Source organism: Aquarana catesbeiana, linkage group LG07, assembly GCF_042186555.1.
Source record: "Aquarana catesbeiana isolate 2022-GZ linkage group LG07, ASM4218655v1, whole genome shotgun sequence".
Taxonomy (NCBI): domain Eukaryota; kingdom Metazoa; phylum Chordata; class Amphibia; order Anura; family Ranidae; genus Aquarana; species Aquarana catesbeiana.
Window position 1 is genome coordinate 329,550,153 of NC_133330.1, and position 21,799 is coordinate 329,571,951.

Genomic DNA, 21,799 nt, shown 5'->3' on the forward strand with positions numbered 1-21,799 from the left:
AATGAATGGGACGGTTGTGTGGACAGAGCCCCGCATGGCTGTGCTCTTTTCAAATAGTGACAGTGGCTGCGGGGAAAGGATTCCGACCCGCTTACATGGGGAAGCGGGGGGGGGGGGGGGGGTCGGGGAATGGCTGCAGGAGAGGGAATATGTTACATGTTCTACCCTAAAAACTAGTGGAACATGTAACATGTTCAAAAAGGTGAACTTATACTTTAAAAGTAATTAAAGGCCATCTGTTTACTGTGAATAATGGACACAGAATTATGGCTCTGACACCAACATGCCCGGCTATATATAACGTGTATTTCAAGCGTTGGTTTTGTACGTAGGGCCCTCCGACGGATACATTTAAGTTTGCTCAAGCACCTTTTTTGACAGTTTTTTTTTTTACTTTTACGAAAACTTAATTTATAAATCACAAAGGGGACTAAAAATACCCCTATGTGATTTTAATATTTTCAAGACATTTTCCCTTTAATGAGAAACCAGGGGTCAGTCTCACCTATTTTCTATTGAAGAAAATGGGGGCGCAGATCGCGCTTCCCTGGCTACCACGGTCAGGGAAAGTGACATCAGAAATTGTAAATGACGTTTTACATGTCACATCCAGGTTCATTCTAGCTAGAAGAGATCAGCAAAACGGATGTTCAAGGGTCTTCATCCCTTCACACAGCAATGCAGGTCCCGGGCCTGCAGGCTGAACAGCAGAGCATTGGGGGGTTCTCAGAAAGGGATTGTGGGCTTGTGGATTGTGCAAAACCCCTGCTGCCGCTGCCGTAAGATGTACAGTGGTGGCAATCAAAGGGTTAAAAGCTTGTTCACTCCATAATACTCTATGCTATTACTATGCACTGCAGCATAATCTAATTCATTGCAGAGAGTGGAAATGGTTGAACAAAAATGCATATCTTTGCAATGCACGTTGGTGTAAACTGAAACCCCAAGGCTGCTTTCACACTGGGGCGTCGGCGGTAAAGCGCCACTATTTCTAGCGACGCTATTAGGCCTGTAGTGAGGCGCTTTTAACCCCTGCTAGCGGACGAAAAAGGGTTAAAACCACCGGCAAAGCGTGTTTGGCGGCGCTGCCCATTGATTTAGATAAAGCACCCCTGCCCATTGAAATGAATGGGCACTTTGCAGGTCGCTTTAACCCTTTTTCAGCTGCTAGCGGGTGTTAAAAGCACCCCACTAGCGGTCGAAAACCTCTGCAAAAACGACAGTAAAGTGCTGCTAAAAGCCCGCCCGCTCCAGTAGCCTTGGGCTACTTTCACACAGCGGAGTTGCGAGCGTCGGCGGTAAAGCGCCGCTATTTTTAGCAGTGCTTTACCATCATTTGAGCGGTGCTATTCGGCCGCTAGCGAGGCAATTTTAACCCCCGCTATCAGCCAAAAAAGGGTTAAAACTGCCCGCAAAGCGCTACTGCAGTGACACTTTGCCGGCGCTGCCCCATTGATTTCAATGGCATGGGCGCTTTAGGTGCAGTGTATACACGGCCCCTTCACCGCTCCAAAGATGCTACTTGCAGAACTTTTTTTTACCGTCCTGCAAGCGCACCGCTCCAGTGCGAAAGCACTCTGGCTTTCACACTGGAGTGAGAGGAGAGGCTTTTTACAGGCGCTATTTTTAGCGCTATAGCGCCTGTAAAGCGCCTTAGTGTGAAAGCAGCCTAAGACCCCTTTCACACAGGCATTTTTTTCAGACGATTTTGGGCTAAAAATAGCAATTGTAAAACGGCTCCCCTGCAGTCTCAGTGTGAAAGCCCCGAGTGCTTTCACACTGAGGCGATGCGCTCGCAGGACGTTAAAAAAAACTCCTGCAAGCAGCATCTTCGGAGCGGTGTATACACTGCTCCTAAAGCGCCCCTGCCCATTGAAATGAATGGGCAGCACCGCCGGCAAAAGGGCCGCTGCATCGGCGTTTTGCGGGTTGTTTTAACCCTTTTTCGGCCACTAGCGGGGGGGGGTTAAAAGCGCCCCGCTAGTGACTGAAAACCTCTGCAAAAACGACGGTAAAGCGCCGTTGGTAAAGCGCTGTTTGGCGGCGCTGCCCATTGATTTCAATGGGCAGGGGGCGCTTTAGGAGCGGTGTGTACACCACTCCTTCACCGCTCCAAAGATACTGCTTGCAGAACTTTTATTACCATTCTGCAAGCTCACCGCTCCAGTGTGAAAGCACTTGGGGCTTTCACACTGGAGTGAGAGGAGAGGCTCTTTACAGGTGCTATGCAGGCGTTATTTTTAGCGCTATAGCGCCTGAAAAGCGCCTCAGTAAGAAAGAAGCCTAAGACATAAGGCAAATTGCCTTGTTCTTGCATTGGGACTGCATTAGCCTGCGTTACATCTGCACTGCTAGTGTGAAAGGGCCCTTACTAAAGGACAGCAGAACTTCAGTGCATTGCTATAGTCATACATCATTTTCATGGTAGATTTTATAATCGGGAGTTGTGTCCAAATAATTTAAGGAATAAGAGGCCCGAAAGGAGCCTGTCTCAGTTCAGAGCCAAATAAGGGGAAGCACTGAGGATCCGGCCTGGAAATTGACGCTACAATGTCTAATATTGGACGGTATCAATCCAAGTATCTGAAAGCACAGCAAGTAAAGGCCTGGAAGTGGGATCCTAGGGACTGCCTGCTGTTTAACCTTTTGGGTGATTGTGCTGGAGCTGCCAAAGTGGGGTTCACCATGGTTGGAAAGTCCAGAAGTGATGGGCCAGTAGTCTCTGCAGAGAAGGAGGGAGATGCCCCTGTCAGAGAGAAGGCAGAAGAGGGGGAGAGTCCTGTTTGGTGTACTGAATCCCGGAGTATACTAAGGCTTCCTTACACCCCATCCAAGTTCAAAAAGCATTAAACGCCAAAAAGACACCAACTGCCTGGTTTTTGTGCTGTGAGACTGTGGGAGCTGCCATGTGCCTGGCTGCTGCGCACTTGTGTGGGAACAGAACCTGGAACAAATCTGCAAGGCCTGTTTGGGGGTCTGTGCTACATATGAAAGTGTTTTTAATTCTAAAACCAACTGTTCAGTTTTAGATAACAAGAAAAGAAAATGAAGTGCTAGAGGGCTCTGTTAATTATAATGGCTATGCCAACTTAAAAGCTGAGAGGACTATGTGAAAAAGTTAAATAAGGGGTAAGGGGCGTCGCACACTCCCTAAACACTTTTTCCCCTTTTCCCTTACCCCAACAACCACCACTTTTACTCCCCCACCCCCCTTTTTTTCCCCTCGTTTTTGTGTTTTTTGTTTTTCATTTTAAGCATAAGAGTTCTGTATTGCAACTCCCTTCTCATTGGCCTGCCTCTCCATAGGCTCCTCCCCTCTTCAGTCTATCATGAATGCTGCTGCCAGACTTATCCACCTTACCAACCGCTCAGCATCTGCCAACCCTCCCCTCCAATCCCTACACTGGCCCCCAATCAACCAGTGAATTAAATTCAAAATACTAACCACAACATACAAAGCCATTTCTAACTCTGCCCCGAGCTATATCACCGATCTTGTCTCCAAACATCACCCAAATCGTCCTCTCCGCTCTTCTCAAGACCTCCTACTCTCAAGCTCTCTCGTCTCCTCCTCCCATGCTAGTCTCCAGGATTTCTCCAGAGCCTCTCCCATCCTCTGGAACTCGCTACCTCCATCTATCCGGCTATCCCCTACTCTTGCTACCTTCAGGTGATCCCTGAAAACTCATCTCTTCAGGGAAGCCGATCACGTCCCCAACTAATCTCCTACCACTTCCATCAGCTCATTCCCCACAGTTACAACCTTTTGTACCACCTGCCCCACCCTATTAGATTGTAAGCGCTTCTGAGCAGGGCCCTTTTAATCCTCTTGTATTTTATTGTATTATAACTGTATTGTCTCCCTTTTTATATTGTAAAGCGCTGCATAAACTGTTGGCGCTATATAAATCCTGTATAACAATAACAATAATAATAATAAAAGGACAGTGGTTAGTAAACAGATTACTGAGGGTCTATCACACACAAGGCTCGGTACATACACAGACAGCTGGTTCACTGTACGATGATCTGCTGAGCTCGAAGTCACTCTAGATGTTCTTTGCTTTGTAAGGTCCCTTTCTATGGCGATCGCATCTGGATCAAAAACGATCCCAGGTTCCTTGAGAGCAACAAAATCACCTAAAATACAAGAATAGTTAAATCAGAACATCAGTCAAAAATGTACAAAATAAATAAAAATAAAAAAAAAATACAATTTTACAGATTTTGCTGAAATATTTACCTGCAGGCCAGATCTGTAATCCCACCCTCCAATACCTCTTTTCTGCCATTAGATGTCCTCAGTCTTCAAGGGTAAATGACGTCGACCCTCATTCAACCCCCTTTTCTCTGTCATAAACCCACCCTCAAGCCTGTGACTGGACAGTGAAAGGAGAAGCAGCACATTGATGAGCTCATCTCTCCACTACTCTGTTCTCTTCTCCTATAAGCATGCCGTTCCTCAGCACACAAACTGATTTGGTTCTTTGTGCTGTTTCTTCATTTTACACTCAGGTACTGCCTACAAGCCTTAAATGAGGTCTTAATGATTACAGATGACATCTGACAGTCAACTGATCAATGAACACTGCAACTCACTGCAAACTAAAGATATCAGATTTGAAGAAAAAAACTATGAACGGGCGGCACAGTGGTGTAGTGGATAGCACTCTCACCTCGCAGTAAAATGGGTTGCTGGTTCAAATCCCAACCATGACACTACCTGCCTGGAGTTTGCATGTTCTCCCTGTGCCTGCGTGGGTTTCCTCCGGGTACTCCGGTTTCCTCCCACAATCCAAAGACCGGCTGGTAGGGTACTTGGCTTCAGGCTAAATTGGCCCTAGTATATGAATGTGAGTTCAAGTAGAGAGAGAGAGTATCACCGCTCCAGGTGGGTCAGGTCAAAGTAAAAGGCATCTCCTTCAGTCTAGAAGTCCAGGTGCTGGCAATGCTGTAGCAGTTAGACATCAAAGAAATCCTGGACAGCCGCACTCCAAAAAGATTTGCTTTTATTCAATAAAGTGTCATTCAAAATACAGGTCACAGCAGAGTGGAACAAAGCTTACGCGTTTCACACTACACAGAGTGTGAAAGTGTGAAACGCGTAAGCTTTGTTCCACTCTGCTGTGACCTGTATTTTGAATGACACTTTATTGAATAAAAGCAAATATTTTTGGAGTGCGACTGTCCAGGATTTCTTTGATGTCTAATATGAATGTGAGTTGGGGACCTTAGATTGTAAGCTCCTTGACGGTAGGGACCGATGTGAATGTACAATGTATATGTAAAGCGCTGCGTAAATTGACGGCACTATATAAGTACCATAAATAATAATAAAATAATAATGAACTAAACAAAAGCTTTTCTAGAACTTCTGGATAGCAGAGCCATTTAGACCTCCCAATATCACCTCATAGGTTAGGCTCACACTAGTGCAGTTGCGACTTGATCCCACTTGAAGTGCGATTATATAGTGCGAATTAGTCGCATTTTTGATACTACTGACACTTGGTGCATCTCAATTGAAGTCTATGGGGGCAAAATCATGCTTTAAAATAGCAATGGACCATTTGCTAAAAATGTAAATGCAGATACAGGGGTTGGAAAACCCAAAGCTCCTAAGTAGACAAAAACAGTGTCGGCAATTATAGCAGATTGGTAGTATGCAAGACATACAAGAAGCCAGGGGATGACTCCACCCATCAAGTTCCACCTACTTTCACACTGGGGCGCTTTTCAGGCGTTTTTGCGCTAAAAATAGCACCTGAAAAAAATCGCCTCTCAAGCCACCCCAATGTGAAAGCCGGGGCGCTTTCACAGTGGAGTGGTGCACTTGCAGGACGAGAAAAAAGTCCTGCAAGCAGCGTCTCTGGGGTGTTGCTTTAGCGGTGAATTCACCGCTCCTAAAACGCCCGCCATTGAAATAAATGGCCAGCGATTCGGGAGCGGTGCTTTGTTCGGCAGCTAGCGGAGGTTAAAAACGCGCCGCTAAAACAACAGTAAAGCGTTGCTAAAACTAGTGGCGCATTACCGCCGTTGCCCCCCCCCCCCCATAGTGTGAACGTGCCCTAAATATCACATTCAGGTGGAACTGGACTTCTAACAATTTTGCTTCATTTTCTGAAGCTGGGAAGGATAATATGCAATTGAAATTAGCAAACGTTCCTCACACCAGACACACAAAATACCCTGTGCTCTAGTTTCCTCCAACAATTAAAACCTTTTAAAAAGTTGACAGTTGTCACTGAAAGAATTCCTTTTGTAAGTATATACAGTGCCTTGAAAAAGTATTCACACCCCTTAAAATTTTCCACATTTTTTCATGTTACAACCAAAAACATAAATGTATTTTATTGGGATTTTATGTGACAGACCAACACAAAGTGGCACATAATTGTGAAGTGGAAGGAAAATGATAAATGGATTTAATTTTTTTTTACAAATAAATATGTGAAAAGTGTGGGGTGCATTTGTATTCAGCCCCCTTTACTCTGATACCCCTAACTAAAATATAGTGGAACCAATTGCCTTCATAAGTCATCTAATTAGTAATCAGAGTTCACCTGTGTGCAATTGAAGCTCGGGTATAAAATACAGCTGTTCTGCGAAGCCCTCATAGGTTTGTTAGAGAACCTTCATGAAACAAACAGCATCATGAAGGCCAAGGAACACACCAGAAAGGTCAGGGATAAAGTTGTGGAGACGTTTAAAGCAGGGTTAGGTTATAAAACAAATTCCCAAGCTTTGAACATCTCACGGAGCTCTGTTCAATCCATCATCCGAAAATGGAAAGAGTATGGCACAATTGGAAACCTACCAAGACATGGCCGTCCACCTAAACTGACAGGCCGGGCAAGGAGAACATTCATCAGAGAAGAGCCAAGAGGTCCATGGTAACTCTGGAGGAGCTGCAGAGATCCACAGCTCAGGTGGGAGAATCTGTCCACAGGACAACTATTAGTCGTGTTCTCCACAAATCTGACCTTTATGGAAGAGTGACAAGAAGAAGCCATCCTTGAAAGAAAACCATAAGAATCCCATTTGCAGTCTACGAGAAGCCATGTGGAGGACACAGCAAACATGTGGAAGAAGGTGATCTGGTCAGATGAGACCAAAATTGAACATTTTAGCCTAAAAGCAAAATGCTATGTGTGGCGGAAAACTAACACTGCACATCACCCTGAACACACCATCCCCACCGTGAAACATGGTGGTGGCAGCATCATGTTGTGGGGATGCTTTTCTTTAGCAGGGACAGGGAAGCTGGTCAGAGTTGATGGGAAGATGGATGGAGCCAAATACAGGACAATCTTAGAAGAAAACCTGTTAGAGTCTGCAAAAGACTTGGGACCGGGGCGGAGGTTCACCTTCCAGCAAGACAACGACCCTAAACATACAGCCAGAGCTACAATGGAATGGTTTAGATCAAAGCATATTCATGTGTTAGAATGGCCCAGTCACAGTCCAGACCTAAATCCAATTGAGAATCTGTGGCAAGACTTGAAAATTGCTGTTCACAGACGCTCTCCATCCAATCTGACAGAGCTTGAGATATTTTACAAAGAAGAATGGGCAAAAATGTCCCTCTCTAGACATGCAAAGCTGGTAGAGACATCCCCAAAAAGACTTGCAGCTGTAATTGCAGAGAAAGGGGGTTCTACAAAGTATTGACTCCGGGGGGCGCCATACAAATGGGCCACACACACACACAATTATTTGTAAAAAATTTGGAAAACCATTTATCATTTTCCTTCCACTTCACAATTATGAGCCACTTTGTGTTGGTCTATCACATAAAATCCCAATAAAATACATTTACGTTTTTGGTTGTAACATGACAAAATGTGGAAAATGTCAAGGGGTATGAATACTTTTTCAAGGCACTGTAGACTATAAGCTCTTTAAGACAAAAACCTAATGCGAAAAGATCTAGTCACTCTGTAAAATTCTTTGGTGTATATTTATACAATGTACCTAAACAAACATGCAGATAATAACCTATTATCACTTAGGCCCCTTTTACACGGGTGGCTGTTCTGCTGCTGTTAAAAGCATGTTTTGTTATTTTGAAATTCAGAGAATCCTGGCACAGCGTTCACTTGCAGTTGTACATTGCGAGTAGCTGTGTTTACATGCGTTTACATGCGGCTGCGTTTGGAACATTCTTGCCATTTCTGATGTGCTTCCTGTTTTTCTTTCCTCGTTGCCGCTGCTATCTGTAACGAAACCGTCACTAAACGCAGTGTGTGAACGGGCCCATAGGAAAGCATTGTGTGCATCTAGCTGCGGTAGAGAAGTTCACCTGTCCGCAGCTAAAAGCACAATTCTATCCACCCGTGTGAATTAAACCTGAACTCCAGGATAAAACAAATATTGTCCAAATCCATTCATCATGTGTTCTCTTCTTGAATCTCGGCGTGCTTTGTGTATTTCTTCCAGATCTGTGCAGTAATCCAGTGTGAGACATTGGGGTTGATTTACTAAAGGCAAACAGACTTTGCACTTTTCAAAAGAGCAGTTGCTCTAGAGTTCAGTAAATGAGGGGAAGCTCTGCGGACTTCCATCATCCAATCATGTGCAAGCAAAAATGCTTTTTTTTCCAATTTCCCTTGCATGTGATTGGGCATTCATTACAAACTGAAGCTTTACCTCATTTACTAAACTCTGAAGCAGCTGCACTTGCAAAGTGCACAGTCTATTTGCCTTAGTAGTAAATGAACCCCTTTACCTCTGTGCAGGAGCTTCCTGTAATAAAGACCGCTTACTGCTGCCCTCTCCTTGTGCAGGGGGTACTGGTCTCATCTCCTCCCCCTCCTGTGGTTTTTGTTCTGCAGGCAGTTCTGCCGGGAATGAAGCCTGCTGGGGCCCTCCTCCAGCTCTCCTCTCTTCACAGCCTATGTACAACACAGTGATGATGTCACTGCTACTTTTACAAGGTATTATTTGGGTTTGTAAAGGCATTTGATGCATGCAAAGTGATTTTTTTATTCATTGTGGCGATTGAGGAATACAGTTTTTATGCCTGGAGTTTATATTTAAAAAAAAAAAAAACATAAAATATATTGACCAGTACAACATAAATGTGATAAAAACCTTCTAGTTCGATGTTAATCTCTTCTGGATTTTGGACACAAGTTTCTGCTCCATATGTATTCGCAGCAGTCAATGACATTACTCCCGGATCAGTCTGTTCCTTGTACTTGATTAAAAAAAAAAAAAAAAAAAAAGGTGTTATATGCGGATGATCAAGCAAATATTAAATAAACGTCTCTGAGCGTCACCAGCGCCCCCGCACCTCTGGGCAATTGTGGTACTGCACACAACCAGCGGCTTAAATCCTGCTGGTCTTGCGAGACTACGCTTGCAAATCGAGTCAGGATTAAGAATAGATAAATATGGCTCGTATTGCGAAACGCTCGTAAACCGCATTACTCTCAAAACGAGGTTCCACTGTAATAGTTAGCCAGCAAGTGACAAGCTCCAAACCGTAGCTCGTTCCAGTATTTCTTATTTTTTAATTTGGCAGTGGTGATAATGTTTGGAGTTCATCAATAACACACAACCTGCCAACAAGCACACAGGCAGTGCTTGCCCTACACTAAAAAGGAGGGATGCATAGTCCTCTCATAGTCCATAGCTCCAACATGAACATATATAAATACACAATTGTATAATAAATTTGTAAAATTGTATATTTACAAGCCTTTTTATGTTTGCTGAAAACACTTCAACTATATAAACGACCTATATCGCATTTTCGGATTAGAAAAATCAGCTTGAATTTTAAATGTATTAAATTTTCCATCTGTTGTATTCTCGCTAGTTTTTCAGCCTCAACGAAGGGGGGCAGTAGTAAGCCCGGAAACGCGTTTCAGGCAACATTTTATGGTGTTTTCTAGGCTCTACAACACTTAATGGAGCAGTCCCTTGCCGTCTCATACCTTTAAAGCAATAAAAGATGATGGGCATTCCACTCTAATGCCGCGTACACACGAGCGGACTTTTCGACCAGACTGGTCCGACGGTCTATCCGACGGACTTTTGACGGACTTCCGACGGACTTTCCGAACAAACGGACTTGCCTACACACGATCACACCAAAGTCCGACGGATTCGTACGTGATGACGTACGACCGGACTAAAATAAGGAAGTTGATAGCCAGTAGCCAATAGCTGCCCTAGTGTCGGCTTTCGTCCGTCGGACTAGCATACAGACGAGCGGACTTTTCGATATGTTCCAAATCTAAAGTTCGTCAAATTTTTGACCGAAAAAGTCCACTGCAGGTCCATTGAAGCCCACACACGGTTTAATTGTCCGTCGGACCAGTCTGGTCGAAAAGTCCGCTCGTGTGTACGCGGCATTACCCTTCCCTACTCTATCCAATAATAAAATGTTTTGACATCAGATACAAAAAGATATAAGGCATAAGACACTAAAATGAATTTTGGTGCGCTAATTGCGGATATATAGCATAGGAGAGAATGCCCACATTCCCAGTTATACAATCTGTCAGGAAAGGTTCCATTTGGCATGCAGTACTGAGGTTCACCAGCAGGTGTCTTCTGGCAGTTTGGAACTGTCAGGAAAGCTTTCTCCTGCTGGTGTTATGTCATTTTTTGGGCTGCAGTACTGGCGTCCATCCAGCAGATGGATTCTGGCAGTGTGGAGCAGACAGCACCTCCTGCGATTAGGTGTTACCTGAGGCTAATTGCAGGTGTGCATATAAATACCCGGCAAGCATTCACATGCTTACCCTGGTATCGTCCTTGCGCCCTGACCTGTTAGCCTGCAACCTGAACCTTAACCCGATCCCATCCTGACCCTGTCCCTCCGGTGTTCCTGTTCCCTTGTAGCCTGATCCCATCTATCATCTCCCTCTCCTGTCCTGCCCTTGTTCATCTGCTGATCTGCTGTGTATGACCCTGGCCTGGCTAACGTGTTTGATTTTGGTACTTCCCTTTGGCTGTATATATTATCTGTTGTCTGTGGGTTTCGGTTGGTTAGTTGAGCACTATTTGTATTTGGGGTGTTTACTTGTTTAATACTTACCTTTAATAAACTTTATATTATTCACCTTACATGCGTTTTGGTTTCCTCTTTGCAGTCCACACAGTCTGGTCACACCTGTTCATGATACAATCTACAAGAAGAAACCCTCTAATGGGATTTTTTTTAGGGCATGAGCTCCAAAGAAGTAAAGTCGTTTGTATAAAAAAGGGTCAAACGTTAGATTAGTATGTTAAAAGCAAAAGATTCAAGTGCACAACTAAAACAGTAGTTGTGATGCGGTTACAGTAAATATACACAATAGCTACATAACGGATAACCACCGTTCTCTGTCAGTGATACACAAAGACAGAGTGATGCCCAACGGGTTTTGAGAAATTTGCATCCTTCCTCTTCTTCAGGAGAAAGTTGTTATAGTTACAAAACAGTATCATATGGATATTGGTTCATATCCTAAACATCCGCATCAGTTAAATACACAAGGAGTTTTGCCGCCATGAGTACCACGAGTCCCAAAGGTGAGCAGCATATGGGCCTAACTCAAACCACCCACAAGGGGCACGAGGCCCAACCCCAAGAGGAATGCCACACCGTAAGCCAGGGGTATGATAGATCTGGGCCTTGAGTGTATAGTGAATTGGTTAAATAACGCCAGAGTGCCAGAGGAAGGAATAATATACAGTGGTTTCAATCATATGTTGCACCCTGGTGTTTAGGCAGGGTTGCTAGTAAATTTAGTTTGCCAGGCAGTAGTTGGCCTGGTTAATTGTTAGTAGATCCACTGATTCCTCTCTAGTTCTGGACTGGCGTTATGCTGGTGACATTAGATAGACAAGGGCTTAGCAAAGTGAGGTTATGAATGGATGGGGTGTCCCAGCCAATTGGCAGGGGTTTTTTTCAGCCCCTTGGCCTGCTGGAAGAGCCTATTTATTTGGGTGGAGTCAGGTGATCAGGGTTCTGTGCCACCCGGACCATCGTCTGGGTGGATATGTCTTATGCTGCCCCAGGCTACTAGGCCGGAAGCCTAAGGCCTATCCCGGGGACATCTGGCTGCTAGGCTGTCTGAGGGCCTATCCAGAAGCAGGAGAAGCAGCGCAGGGTTGGGACTGCAGGATTTGAGTCCAACCGAGAGTAACGGTTCAGCCGGGCGAGGAACCAGTTGTGGTCGGAGGTAGAGGGGAAGCGGTCACCATTAAGAGACCATCCACCTTGTTTTACCGGAGACCACAGTGAGTAAGCTGGAGCCATTACCAGAGCAGTCTTCTCACCAGCCGGGGATGGTGAAGAATTGGGAAAACTTCAGCAAGTGCCAAGCCAGGGACCCAGCGGGACAGCAGAGGTGACGCTTGAGGAGCATCAGTGAGTGCCAAGCAAGGGCGATTGGGTTTGAGAGTCGAGTGAGAGACTGGGAGCTCGATGAGTGAAGACCTACAGTGAGAGACTGTAGAGTATAAGGAGAACTATTTGTGTTACCAATAGTTAAATACAACTACCGTTGGTGACTGTTACCAGATTTGTTGCCATAGGAGACAGCGGTCCTACCTATACAGAAGTGGTGTCCGGAGGGAGGCCTTCCATTGTATAGCTGTCTACCTATAGAAATCTCGGAGTTTGCCAATTATCATTGCATATATTTAAGGGTGTCTTGGCCCTAATAAATCTCTCTTGCATTCAAAAAGTGTCTGACGCCCATCACTCCATCTTGCATCACACCCACCATGCCTTGTAACCCACTCTACAAAGACGGATGTCAGCTATCCCTGACTCTGGGGGTCACCATTAGGCCTTTGGAGGTCCAGGACCTGGCTACACATAAACTTGGAAAATGTCATCCATAAGGAAAAAGGACAGGTTCAAGGAAGATTTTCAGCGAAGGCTCTAATGAAAGAGTCCCACAATGGATGGGGATAGTCTGTCTTGTCCTGTGTGTAACAGCATATACGGTGGAGCGCTCTAGCTTATGGTGTGGCGTTCTTCTTGGGGTTGGGTCTTATGCCCCTTGTGGGTGGTTTGAGTTGTGCCCATATGCTCCTCACCTTTCGGAGTCGTGTTACTCATGGCAGCAAAACTCCTTGTGTTTTTAACTGATGCGGGTGTTTAGGAAATGAACCCATATCCATCCATATGATACTGTCTTGTAACTATAACCACTTACCCCCGAAGAAGAGAAACGACGTAAGTTTCTCAAAAAAGCCTTGGGCATCACTCTTTCTTTGTGCATCACTGACCGAGAACGGTGGTTATCCCCTATGTAACTAATGTGTATATTTACTGTAACCGCATCAAATCTACTGCACTTGAATCTCTGGATTTTACCATATACTAATAAAACTTTTGACCTTTTTATACAAACAACTTTACTTCTTTGGAGTTCATGCCCTAAAGATCCCATTAAAGGGTTTTTTTCTTGTAGAGAAGATACAAAAATCTCCAGTTTTGCCTGGTGTCGACTGGGGGGGGGGGGGGGGGGGCAGTGATGTAACTTCCTTTTTGAAGTAACAGTTTTTAAGGCCTAGCGATTGGCTGCTAGACCCGAGCACTGTCACTTCAAAAGAGGTTGCATGCTATCCCATACCTAGAAATCATAGATTATTTTTACTGGAGAAACAACAGGAGCAGTGAGGGGGTGCATGATGAGTATGAATGAGTGTGAATGGGCAAGGTAACAGTGGTCACCTGCCATAACCCACAAACATGAGAATGTTACACAATCAGATCATTGGGGCCGATTTACTAAAACTGGAGCATGCAAAATCTGGTGCAGCTTCGCATAGAAACCAATCAGCTTTCAGGTTTTATTGCCAAAGCTTAATTGGAACAAGCTGAAGTTAGAAGCTAATTGGCTACCATACACAACTGCACCAGATTCTGAGTGCTCCAGTTTTAGTGAATCTCCCGCATTGTCATTACATGTTCTATGAGCTGCTTAACTTGTCAAGGTGGGAGGGTCTGAGTAGTTTGGTAAAAGAAAACTGAGCAGGGCTGACACCAGTCAGTACACACAAAATGTTGCGTGTTGAGAGTCCACAATCAGAAATTAAGAGAGAAGTACATTTTTTGGCTGGGTCTATAACCCCTTTTACTGCCAATGCCGTAAGCCTAATGCCCCGTACACACGGTCGGACTTTGTTCGGACATTCTGACAACAAAATCCTAGGATTTTTTCCGACGGATGTTGGCTCAAACTTGTCTTGCATACACACAGTCACACAAAGTTGTCGGAAAATCCGATCGTTTTAAACGCGGTGACGTAAAACATGTACGTCGGGACTATAAACGGGGCAGTGGCCAATAGCTTTCATCTCTTTATTTATTCTGAGCATGCGTGGCACTTTGTCCGTCGGATTTGTGTACACACGATCGGAAATTCCGACAACGGATTTTGTTGTCGGAAAATTTTATCTCCTGCTCTCCAACTTTGTGTGTTGGAAAATCCGATGGAAAATGTCCGATGGAGCCCACACACGGTCGGAATTTCCGACAACACGCTCCGATCGGACATTTTCCATCGGAAAATCCGACTGTGTGTACGGGGCATTACAGCGATGTCAGCAGGGGGTTTTACACACTCCTGGCAGCTGCAGGACTTTTTGTCCCCTATGTGATATAAAGGTTTTTGTTTTTTTTACTTTCACTAAAGTTACACCCAAGCACTTTTTACGTGGGGGGGGGGGGGGTGACCTGTGGGAGCTTTTAAAGCATCACCTATAAAAAAATAATATAGGGTACCAAAATTTGCTGTTTTGCAGGCAAATTTAAAACTCAGCATGTTGGGTATTGATTTGGCACAACCTCATCTGTTATATTTTGCAAAAAACTGGGTAATTTATTGCATTCATGTGCCTCAAAATGAACTTAGATAAAACTGTAATGAAATTTTGCGCTTGATAAACTGTTGCGCAAATATTGTGCAACATAAAAAGATTGGAACTACCACTATTTTTTTCGCCAGTGTCTCTGCGCTCAAAAATTATATACCGTATATACTCGAGTATAAGCAGAGTTTTTCAGCACATTTTTTGTGTGCTGAAAATGCCCCCCTCGGCTTATACTCGAGTCAAGCACTTTTCTGCAGCAGAGAATGACATTTTCCGAACCGAATTTGGGGCCCCATATTTCGGGGCCAAATTTGGTGTGCAAACCCAGTGGAACTAACACTACAATTTATCCAAAGCTGGGGTTCCTAGCACCAAGTGGCCCTGAGATACGGGGCCCCAAATTCAGTTTGGAAAATGTCACTCTGCTGCAGAAAAGTGCTTGACATTTTCCAAACCGACTTTGGGGCCCCGTATCTCGGGGGCCACTTGGTGCTAGTAACTCCAGCTTTGGGTATGTTGTAGTGCTAGCTGAACTGGGTTTGCACACTAAATTTGGGGTTCCTAGCACCAAGTGTCCCCAAGATACAGGGCCCCAAAGTCGGTCAACTTTGTCCATCTGCAGCAATGTTATTTCGGGACCCTTTGGGTCCAGAGACCCCAAATTTTGGCTGCAGCTAGGGGGCATCTAGGAACCCTTAACTACCGAGTTTGAAGTTCAGGGGACCTATGGCTGCAAGTGAGCACAGTGAGGCTGCAAATGGGCATTGTTGACCCTCTTTTTCCACTTACAGTAGCTGCGCATTTCCCATCCTAGGCTTATACTCGGGTCAATAAGTTTTCCCAGTTTTTTGTGGTAAAATTAGGTACCTCGGCTTGTATTTGGGTCGGCTTATACTCTACAGTAATGCTTGGGTGGCTTTAAAAAGGAGAAGTCCAGCCTGAGCTTTTTAGGCCGGGGTCACAGGAGTGCAATTCATTTAAACCCTGTAGTTTGGCCACAGCATGCAGCACAATAGGAGGTTCACACATTTTTAGACAAGACAGGCTCTCTTTAAAGCTTCAGTCCCATTTATGATTCAGCTCCATTTCCACCATTCTACAAGTTCCCTTAAAAAAAAAAAAAAAAAAAAAAAAAAAAAAAACACACTTCCCCCAAAACTTCAGAACTGACAAACATAATTCTGGAACTTCTGAATTAAAGAAGCCCAGGTCAATAAAGCGCGCTCCAGACGTACTGCGTGATCAATACCTACATTTAAACCATGACAGGCCGCTCATAAATATTCACGGACTGTCTGCAAAATAACTTTTTTTTTTTTTCTCAGTGTTCAATCAAATGGCAATTTGCAGATGCTTTGAAACAGTCACAAGCTTGCAATTTCATGAGTCAATGAATAACTTTGTGGCCATTTTTATTTTACTGGGCTAGACTTAAAGAACTAATCTGGAATTAAAGGAGAAAAGGATCAGACAGGGGTGTGAAGTGATAAATCAGTCAGGGAGAAAAAAAAAAGACAGCATTATCTGAGCCAGACAATCTCATAAGCAGTTAAATTCCACCTTTGTAAATGACGATTTGTGCTCATTGTTGTACGTACGTCTGTCTTGTCTAGCCAGGACTGGCTATACGAGGGGTTCCGTTCGGAGGGGATACCATTATAATCCAGACTAAACTGATTGGCGTAGGGATGAGACTCGTCCTGTTCTGTATACTCCTCGTCCACCAACATCTCCCTTTCCTCTGCAAAGCCCCCCAATTCGTGCATTTCCCACGACTCTTGGACAGCCTTTGTTTTATCGTCTTGTGAATTGAAAGCTGGCCCCATTGCCAACGATGGCTCGTCAACCAACTCCTCTTGTTCCTCCACCAAGAACGGCTCCTCTTTGTATTCTACCTACAGCACACACAACATTCAATGAGAAAAACGAATGTTACAGAATGAGCACAAGGCTTATTACAGTAGATTGGTGAGAATAAACAAGAGCGGCACACGTCCGGTCAAAGTTGTCTTGGAAGTTTGGTGGGAAAGTATTAGAAACCTGTTGGGCTATAGAGTAAAAAAAAAAAAAAAAAAAAGATGCTGACCATGGTGCAGTTAAAATGGTGCAGATGCAATTTGAGGTCCATTGTTGTGCTTTGGCAACCCATTCAAATGAAGGGACTGCCTTAGGGAACTACACAGAAAATAGCATGGGTTAGACCCCTTTCACACTGGGGCGGTGCGGGCGCTAGCGGTAAAGCAGCAATAGGTTTAGCGGTACTTTACCGCTGTTATAGCGGCGCTTTTTGGGCGCTAGCGGGGCGCTATTAACCCCCGCTAGCAGCCAAAGAAAGGGTTAATAGTGCCAGTGTTGCTGTGCTGCGGAAGTGCTTTGCAGGCGGCTGTTCGTATGCATGATTTAGCCCCCATTCACACCGGTGCAGCTTTAAAAATCGCGCTTCTTCAGCGCGACTTCTAAGCTGCACATCGGTGCGATTTGCACTGCCGATTTCATTGCGGCTGGCGACTGTACAAAAGAAGTCTATGCAAGTCACAATGAAATCAGTAAAAAGTAGTGCAGGAACCTCTTTCCTAATGAGTTGCAGCGATATGAACGGTTCCATTTCTAGCAATACGGTGCGACTTGTCATGCGATTTGGTGTGAACGGGGGCTTAACAAAAGAGACTCCTAAATTGTTATGTGCTCCACCATTGTTCTCACCTGCTGGCCTATCACAGAGCAGCAGCAGATCTTGTGCCTCTCTGCCACAGATAGCAGGGTGTTTGCTCAGACAATGCCTGGGTAGTCCTGCATTGCTGACAGTGCTGTCAGCTGACATTTGTTGGGACATAGGTGTACAGTATTGCTGAAATGGGCACACTGAGGCTGCAATTGCCACAGTGTGGCTGCAATGGTGGGCACAGTGTGGCTGCAATGGTGGGCACAGTGCGGCTGCAATGGTGGGCAAAGTGCGGCTGCAATGGTGGGCAAAGTGCGGCTGCAATGGTGGGCAAAGTGCGGCTGCAATGGTGGGCAAAGTGCGGCTGCAATGGTGGGCAAAGTGCGGCTGCAATGGTGGGCAAAGTGCGGCTGCAATGGTGGGCAAAGTGCGGCTGCAATGGTGGGCAAAGTGCGGCTGCAATGGTGGGCAAAGTGTGGCTGCAATGGTGGGCAAAGTGCGACTGCAATGGTGGGCAAAGTGCGACTGCAATGGTGGGCAAAGTGTGGCTGCAATGGTGGGCACAGTGTGGCTGCAATGGTGGGCACAGTGTGGCTGCAATGGTGGGCACAGTGTGGCTACAATGGTGGGTACAGTGAGGCTGCACTGATAAAGTTGTTGTTAATATTTATATTTAGAATATTTTTGTAACTTATTTTTGCATAAAACATTTAAGTTTCATTTCATGAGATAATTTATGAGGGCGTGTCTAGGGGCAGAATTAGGGGCGGGGCAGGGTAGGGATTGAGTGGGGCACTGGTGGCGAGTACCTTTGAGGCCTGGCTAGTAGCTCAGGACTTGAAATTTTGAGCCCTGGTATAGCCCATGCCTGCACTGAACACTTGTGACTCTTCGCTGCAACCAGTGGCTTGGGAGTCACAAGACAGGCTGTCTGTCAGAATCCAGATCTGAATCTGGGACCCCTGTGGCATATGGCTGTGGCCCTTCTTGCTGTGCAACCTGAGATGCTTGACAGCTCCCTGTCAGATTCCTTGGACAACACTGCTTTGTGTCTGGTTTCTGGTGAACCTTGAACCATTTGCTCCTCCCATAAATGTCCTATTTTTAAGCCAGGTCTCTGCACTTTTTATTTGCCAGATTATTGTGCTCTCTCCAGGTGATAGCCTTCGCCTTTGCATATCTGCTGCTGTCCTCATTTTCACTAGCACTCGTTATCGACACTTGGCTTGTTCATCGACTACTCTTCTACCTGATCCCATCCAGCTACTTGTTACTGACCTTTAAGCTTGTTCATGGACTTCTGCTTGTACCCCATCTGCTTCATCAGCTACCCGACCCATGCATGCTCGTATCCTGCTGAAGCAATCCAGAGGGCTGCCACCTGGCATTTGCATGCAGTGAAACCCATCTCCACCATCAGGAGCTCTGGAAAAGATCAGCTAGTGCTTAGACCCCGCGCCCCGGGTGAGCCAGCATCATGTGCTAGGGGGGATTGACTTGTGTATTTATCCAACTGACTACTGTGTGAACTTCTGTACTGCTACAGCCACTGGCCTCTGAGCCTGATCCCAAACTGTGATGCTGTCATTCTGTGATAACCCCGGAGGTAAAAAGGAGTGTGGAGCTAGTTACCTAGTAGGTGAGGTTGAAAAGAGACACAAGTCCATCAAGTCCAACCTATGTGTGTGATTATGTGCCAGTAGTCTGAGGACTGGTGCCCAGAACTGGACAGCATACTCCAGGTGCGGCCGGACCAGAGTCTTGTAGAGTGGGAGAATTATTGTTTTATCTCTGGAGTTGATCCCCTTTTTAATGCCAATATTCTGTTTGCTTTGTTAGCAGCAGCTTGGCATTGCATGCCATTGCTGAGCATATCATCTACTAGGACCCCCAGGACCTTTTCCATCCTAGATTCCCCCAGAGGTTCTCCCCCCAGTGTATAGATTGCATTCATATTTTTGCCACCCAAATTATTTTACATTGTTCTACATTAAAACTAATTTGCCATGTAGTTGCCCACCCCATTAATTTGTTCAGATCTTCTTGCAAGGTTTCCACATCCTGCGGAGAAGTTATTGCCCTGCTTAGCTTAGTATCGTCCCCTCCTCACCTCCAGGAATCCACTTTTACAATACCTTTTGTATACAGGATAACACAATACAAGTTGAGGACCCTGACAAAGTGATGTCATTATTTAGGAATGCCGTAATGTTTTGAAGTAGAACTATAGGCAAAATTGTATTTTTTAAATTTTGATTGGAGCAAGGGAGAGTTATAACCCTTGTCAGATTTTTTTTTTCACCATCTGTGTCCAGTTACAGAAATTTCCCTTCACTTCCTGTCCCATAACCAAACAGGAAGTTAGAGAAAATCCCTGCAAATTAAGGGAATTTCTTGGGGACCCCGGGCTCACCAGAGCTAGTGTCCTCATTGGAAGATTTCCCCCTCTATTCCTTTTCTGGGGACAACCCAAAATTTGGGATTTTCTTTTGCTTTCAATGATAATGGTAAACAGGACAAATAGAGAGGATGAATCTCCCTAACGGAGCCACAGACAGCAATACAAACTGAAAGGGGTTCTAATCCCCCTCCACTCTATCCAAAACTAAAAAAAAAAAAAAAAAAAAAAAAGAAAATGTTTTGCCTTTAGTTATACTTTAATACGGCCCTGCAAACCACCCTCCATCTGTTGTCAATTTCCACAATTTTTTACTTTTTTAGAAAAGTGAAAAACGTGAAATAAACAAGCATGAATATACTAAAAACTAAAATTACGTGGTAAAGATTAGAGCGTAGTGATGGGTCTTCCATGTCCACATTATCTTCAAATTCTCCTCTACGTGGAGTATACACAGTGTCATCTTTCATTTCGTTCTAAAGGCAGACGGAAAATACAGTCGTTAATTTGTACAGGTGAATTTCATATTGATAACATGCAACTTTGATTTAATGTGTATGCAGGTAGGAGTTTTCAGTGTCAGTATGGTAAAGTATTAGTTTGTGCAAGAAACTGCAATAAACATGCCAGCAAGTGAATGAATAATGCAAGCAGACTGCCACCTTCCTGCTGCATGTGGGGTGCTATGCTGTGAGTCAGTTTACCGCAAAAGTTCAACTATAACCTTTTATAGAAACATTTCTGGCAAGTAGGCTTTTATTGCAGAAGAGACTTACCTTACCTACCTGCAAGCAACATTTCGTCCCTGCCTGCAGCAACATTTCTTTCTTGCCTGCAGCAACATTTCTTTCTTGCCTGCAGCAACATTTCGGCCCTGCCTGCAGCAACATTTTGTACCTGCCTGCAGCAACATTTCTTTCTTGCCTGCAGCTACATTTAGTTCCTGCCTGCAACATTTCGTCCCTGCCTGCAACATTTCGTCCCTGCAGCAACATTTCTTTCTTGCCTGCAGCAACATTTTGTCCCTGCCTGCAGCAACGTTTCCTCCCTGCCTGCAGCAACGTTTCCTCCCTGCCTGCAGCAACGTTTCCTCCCTGCCTGCAGCAACGTTTCCTCCCTGCCTGCAGCAACGTTTCCTCCCTGCCTGCTGCAACGTTTCCTCCCTGCCTGCTGCAACGTTTCCTCCCTGCCTGCTGCAACGTTTCCTCCCTGCCTGCTGCAACGTTTCCTCCCTGCCTGCTGCAACGTTTCCTCCCTGCCTGCTGCAACGTTTCCTCCCTGCCTGCTGCAACGTTTCCTCCCTGCCTGCTGCAACGTTTCCTCCCTGCCTGCTGCAACGTTTCCTCCCTGCCTGCTGCAACGTTTCCTCCCTGCCTGCAGCAACGTTTCCTCCCTGCCTGCAGCAACGTTTCCTCCCTGCCTGCAGCAACGTTTCGTCCCTGCCTGCAGCAACGTTTCGTCCCTGCCTGCAGCAACGTTTCGTCCCTGCCCGCAGCAACGTTTCTTCCCTGCCCGCAGCAACGTTTCTTCCCTGCCCGCAGCAACATCTCTTCCCTGCCCGCAGCAACTTCTCTTCCCTGTCCGCAGCAACATCTCTTGCCTGCCCGCAGCAAAATTTCTTGCCTGCCCGCAGCAACATTTCTTGCCTGCCCGCAGTAACATTTCTTCTAAATGTACACCGAGCAGTGCATGTGAAGCTCAGCGTACATTCATATCTTTCTTTAGTGTCAGGATGAATTTACTCCTGTGGACTTGTAAGGAAGTCATCCCAGGTCAGTCAATCAATATGGTCAAAGGTGCTGAACCCAGAAGAAAATCGTGCAAAGATGTTAGTGGCGGTGAGGGAGCATGCATTTCTGGAGGAAAGGTAAGTAAAAAAAAAGTTAAATTTTTCTTTAACAGTATCTCAAAAG

The 21,799-nt window shown here is 45.2% G+C and overlaps 1 protein-coding gene across 4 annotated transcripts in view; it reads right to left on the reverse strand.

The window, feature by feature from the left end:
- PATJ (PATJ crumbs cell polarity complex component) overlaps positions 1–21,799 on the reverse strand; it is a 407,721-nt gene that overhangs the window by 231,517 nt on the left and 154,405 nt on the right. For all 4 annotated transcript variants that reach the window (XM_073593830.1, XM_073593831.1, XM_073593832.1 and 1 more), the window contains 4 exons: positions 20,264–20,362; positions 16,425–16,721; positions 9,094–9,199; positions 4,002–4,140 (listed from right to left, as the gene is read on the reverse strand). In XM_073593830.1, coding sequence (XP_073449931.1) covers positions 4,002–4,140; positions 9,094–9,199; positions 16,425–16,721; positions 20,264–20,362 — 641 coding nt within the window. The remainder of the gene's footprint in view (positions 1–4,001; positions 4,141–9,093; positions 9,200–16,424; positions 16,722–20,263; positions 20,363–21,799) is intronic.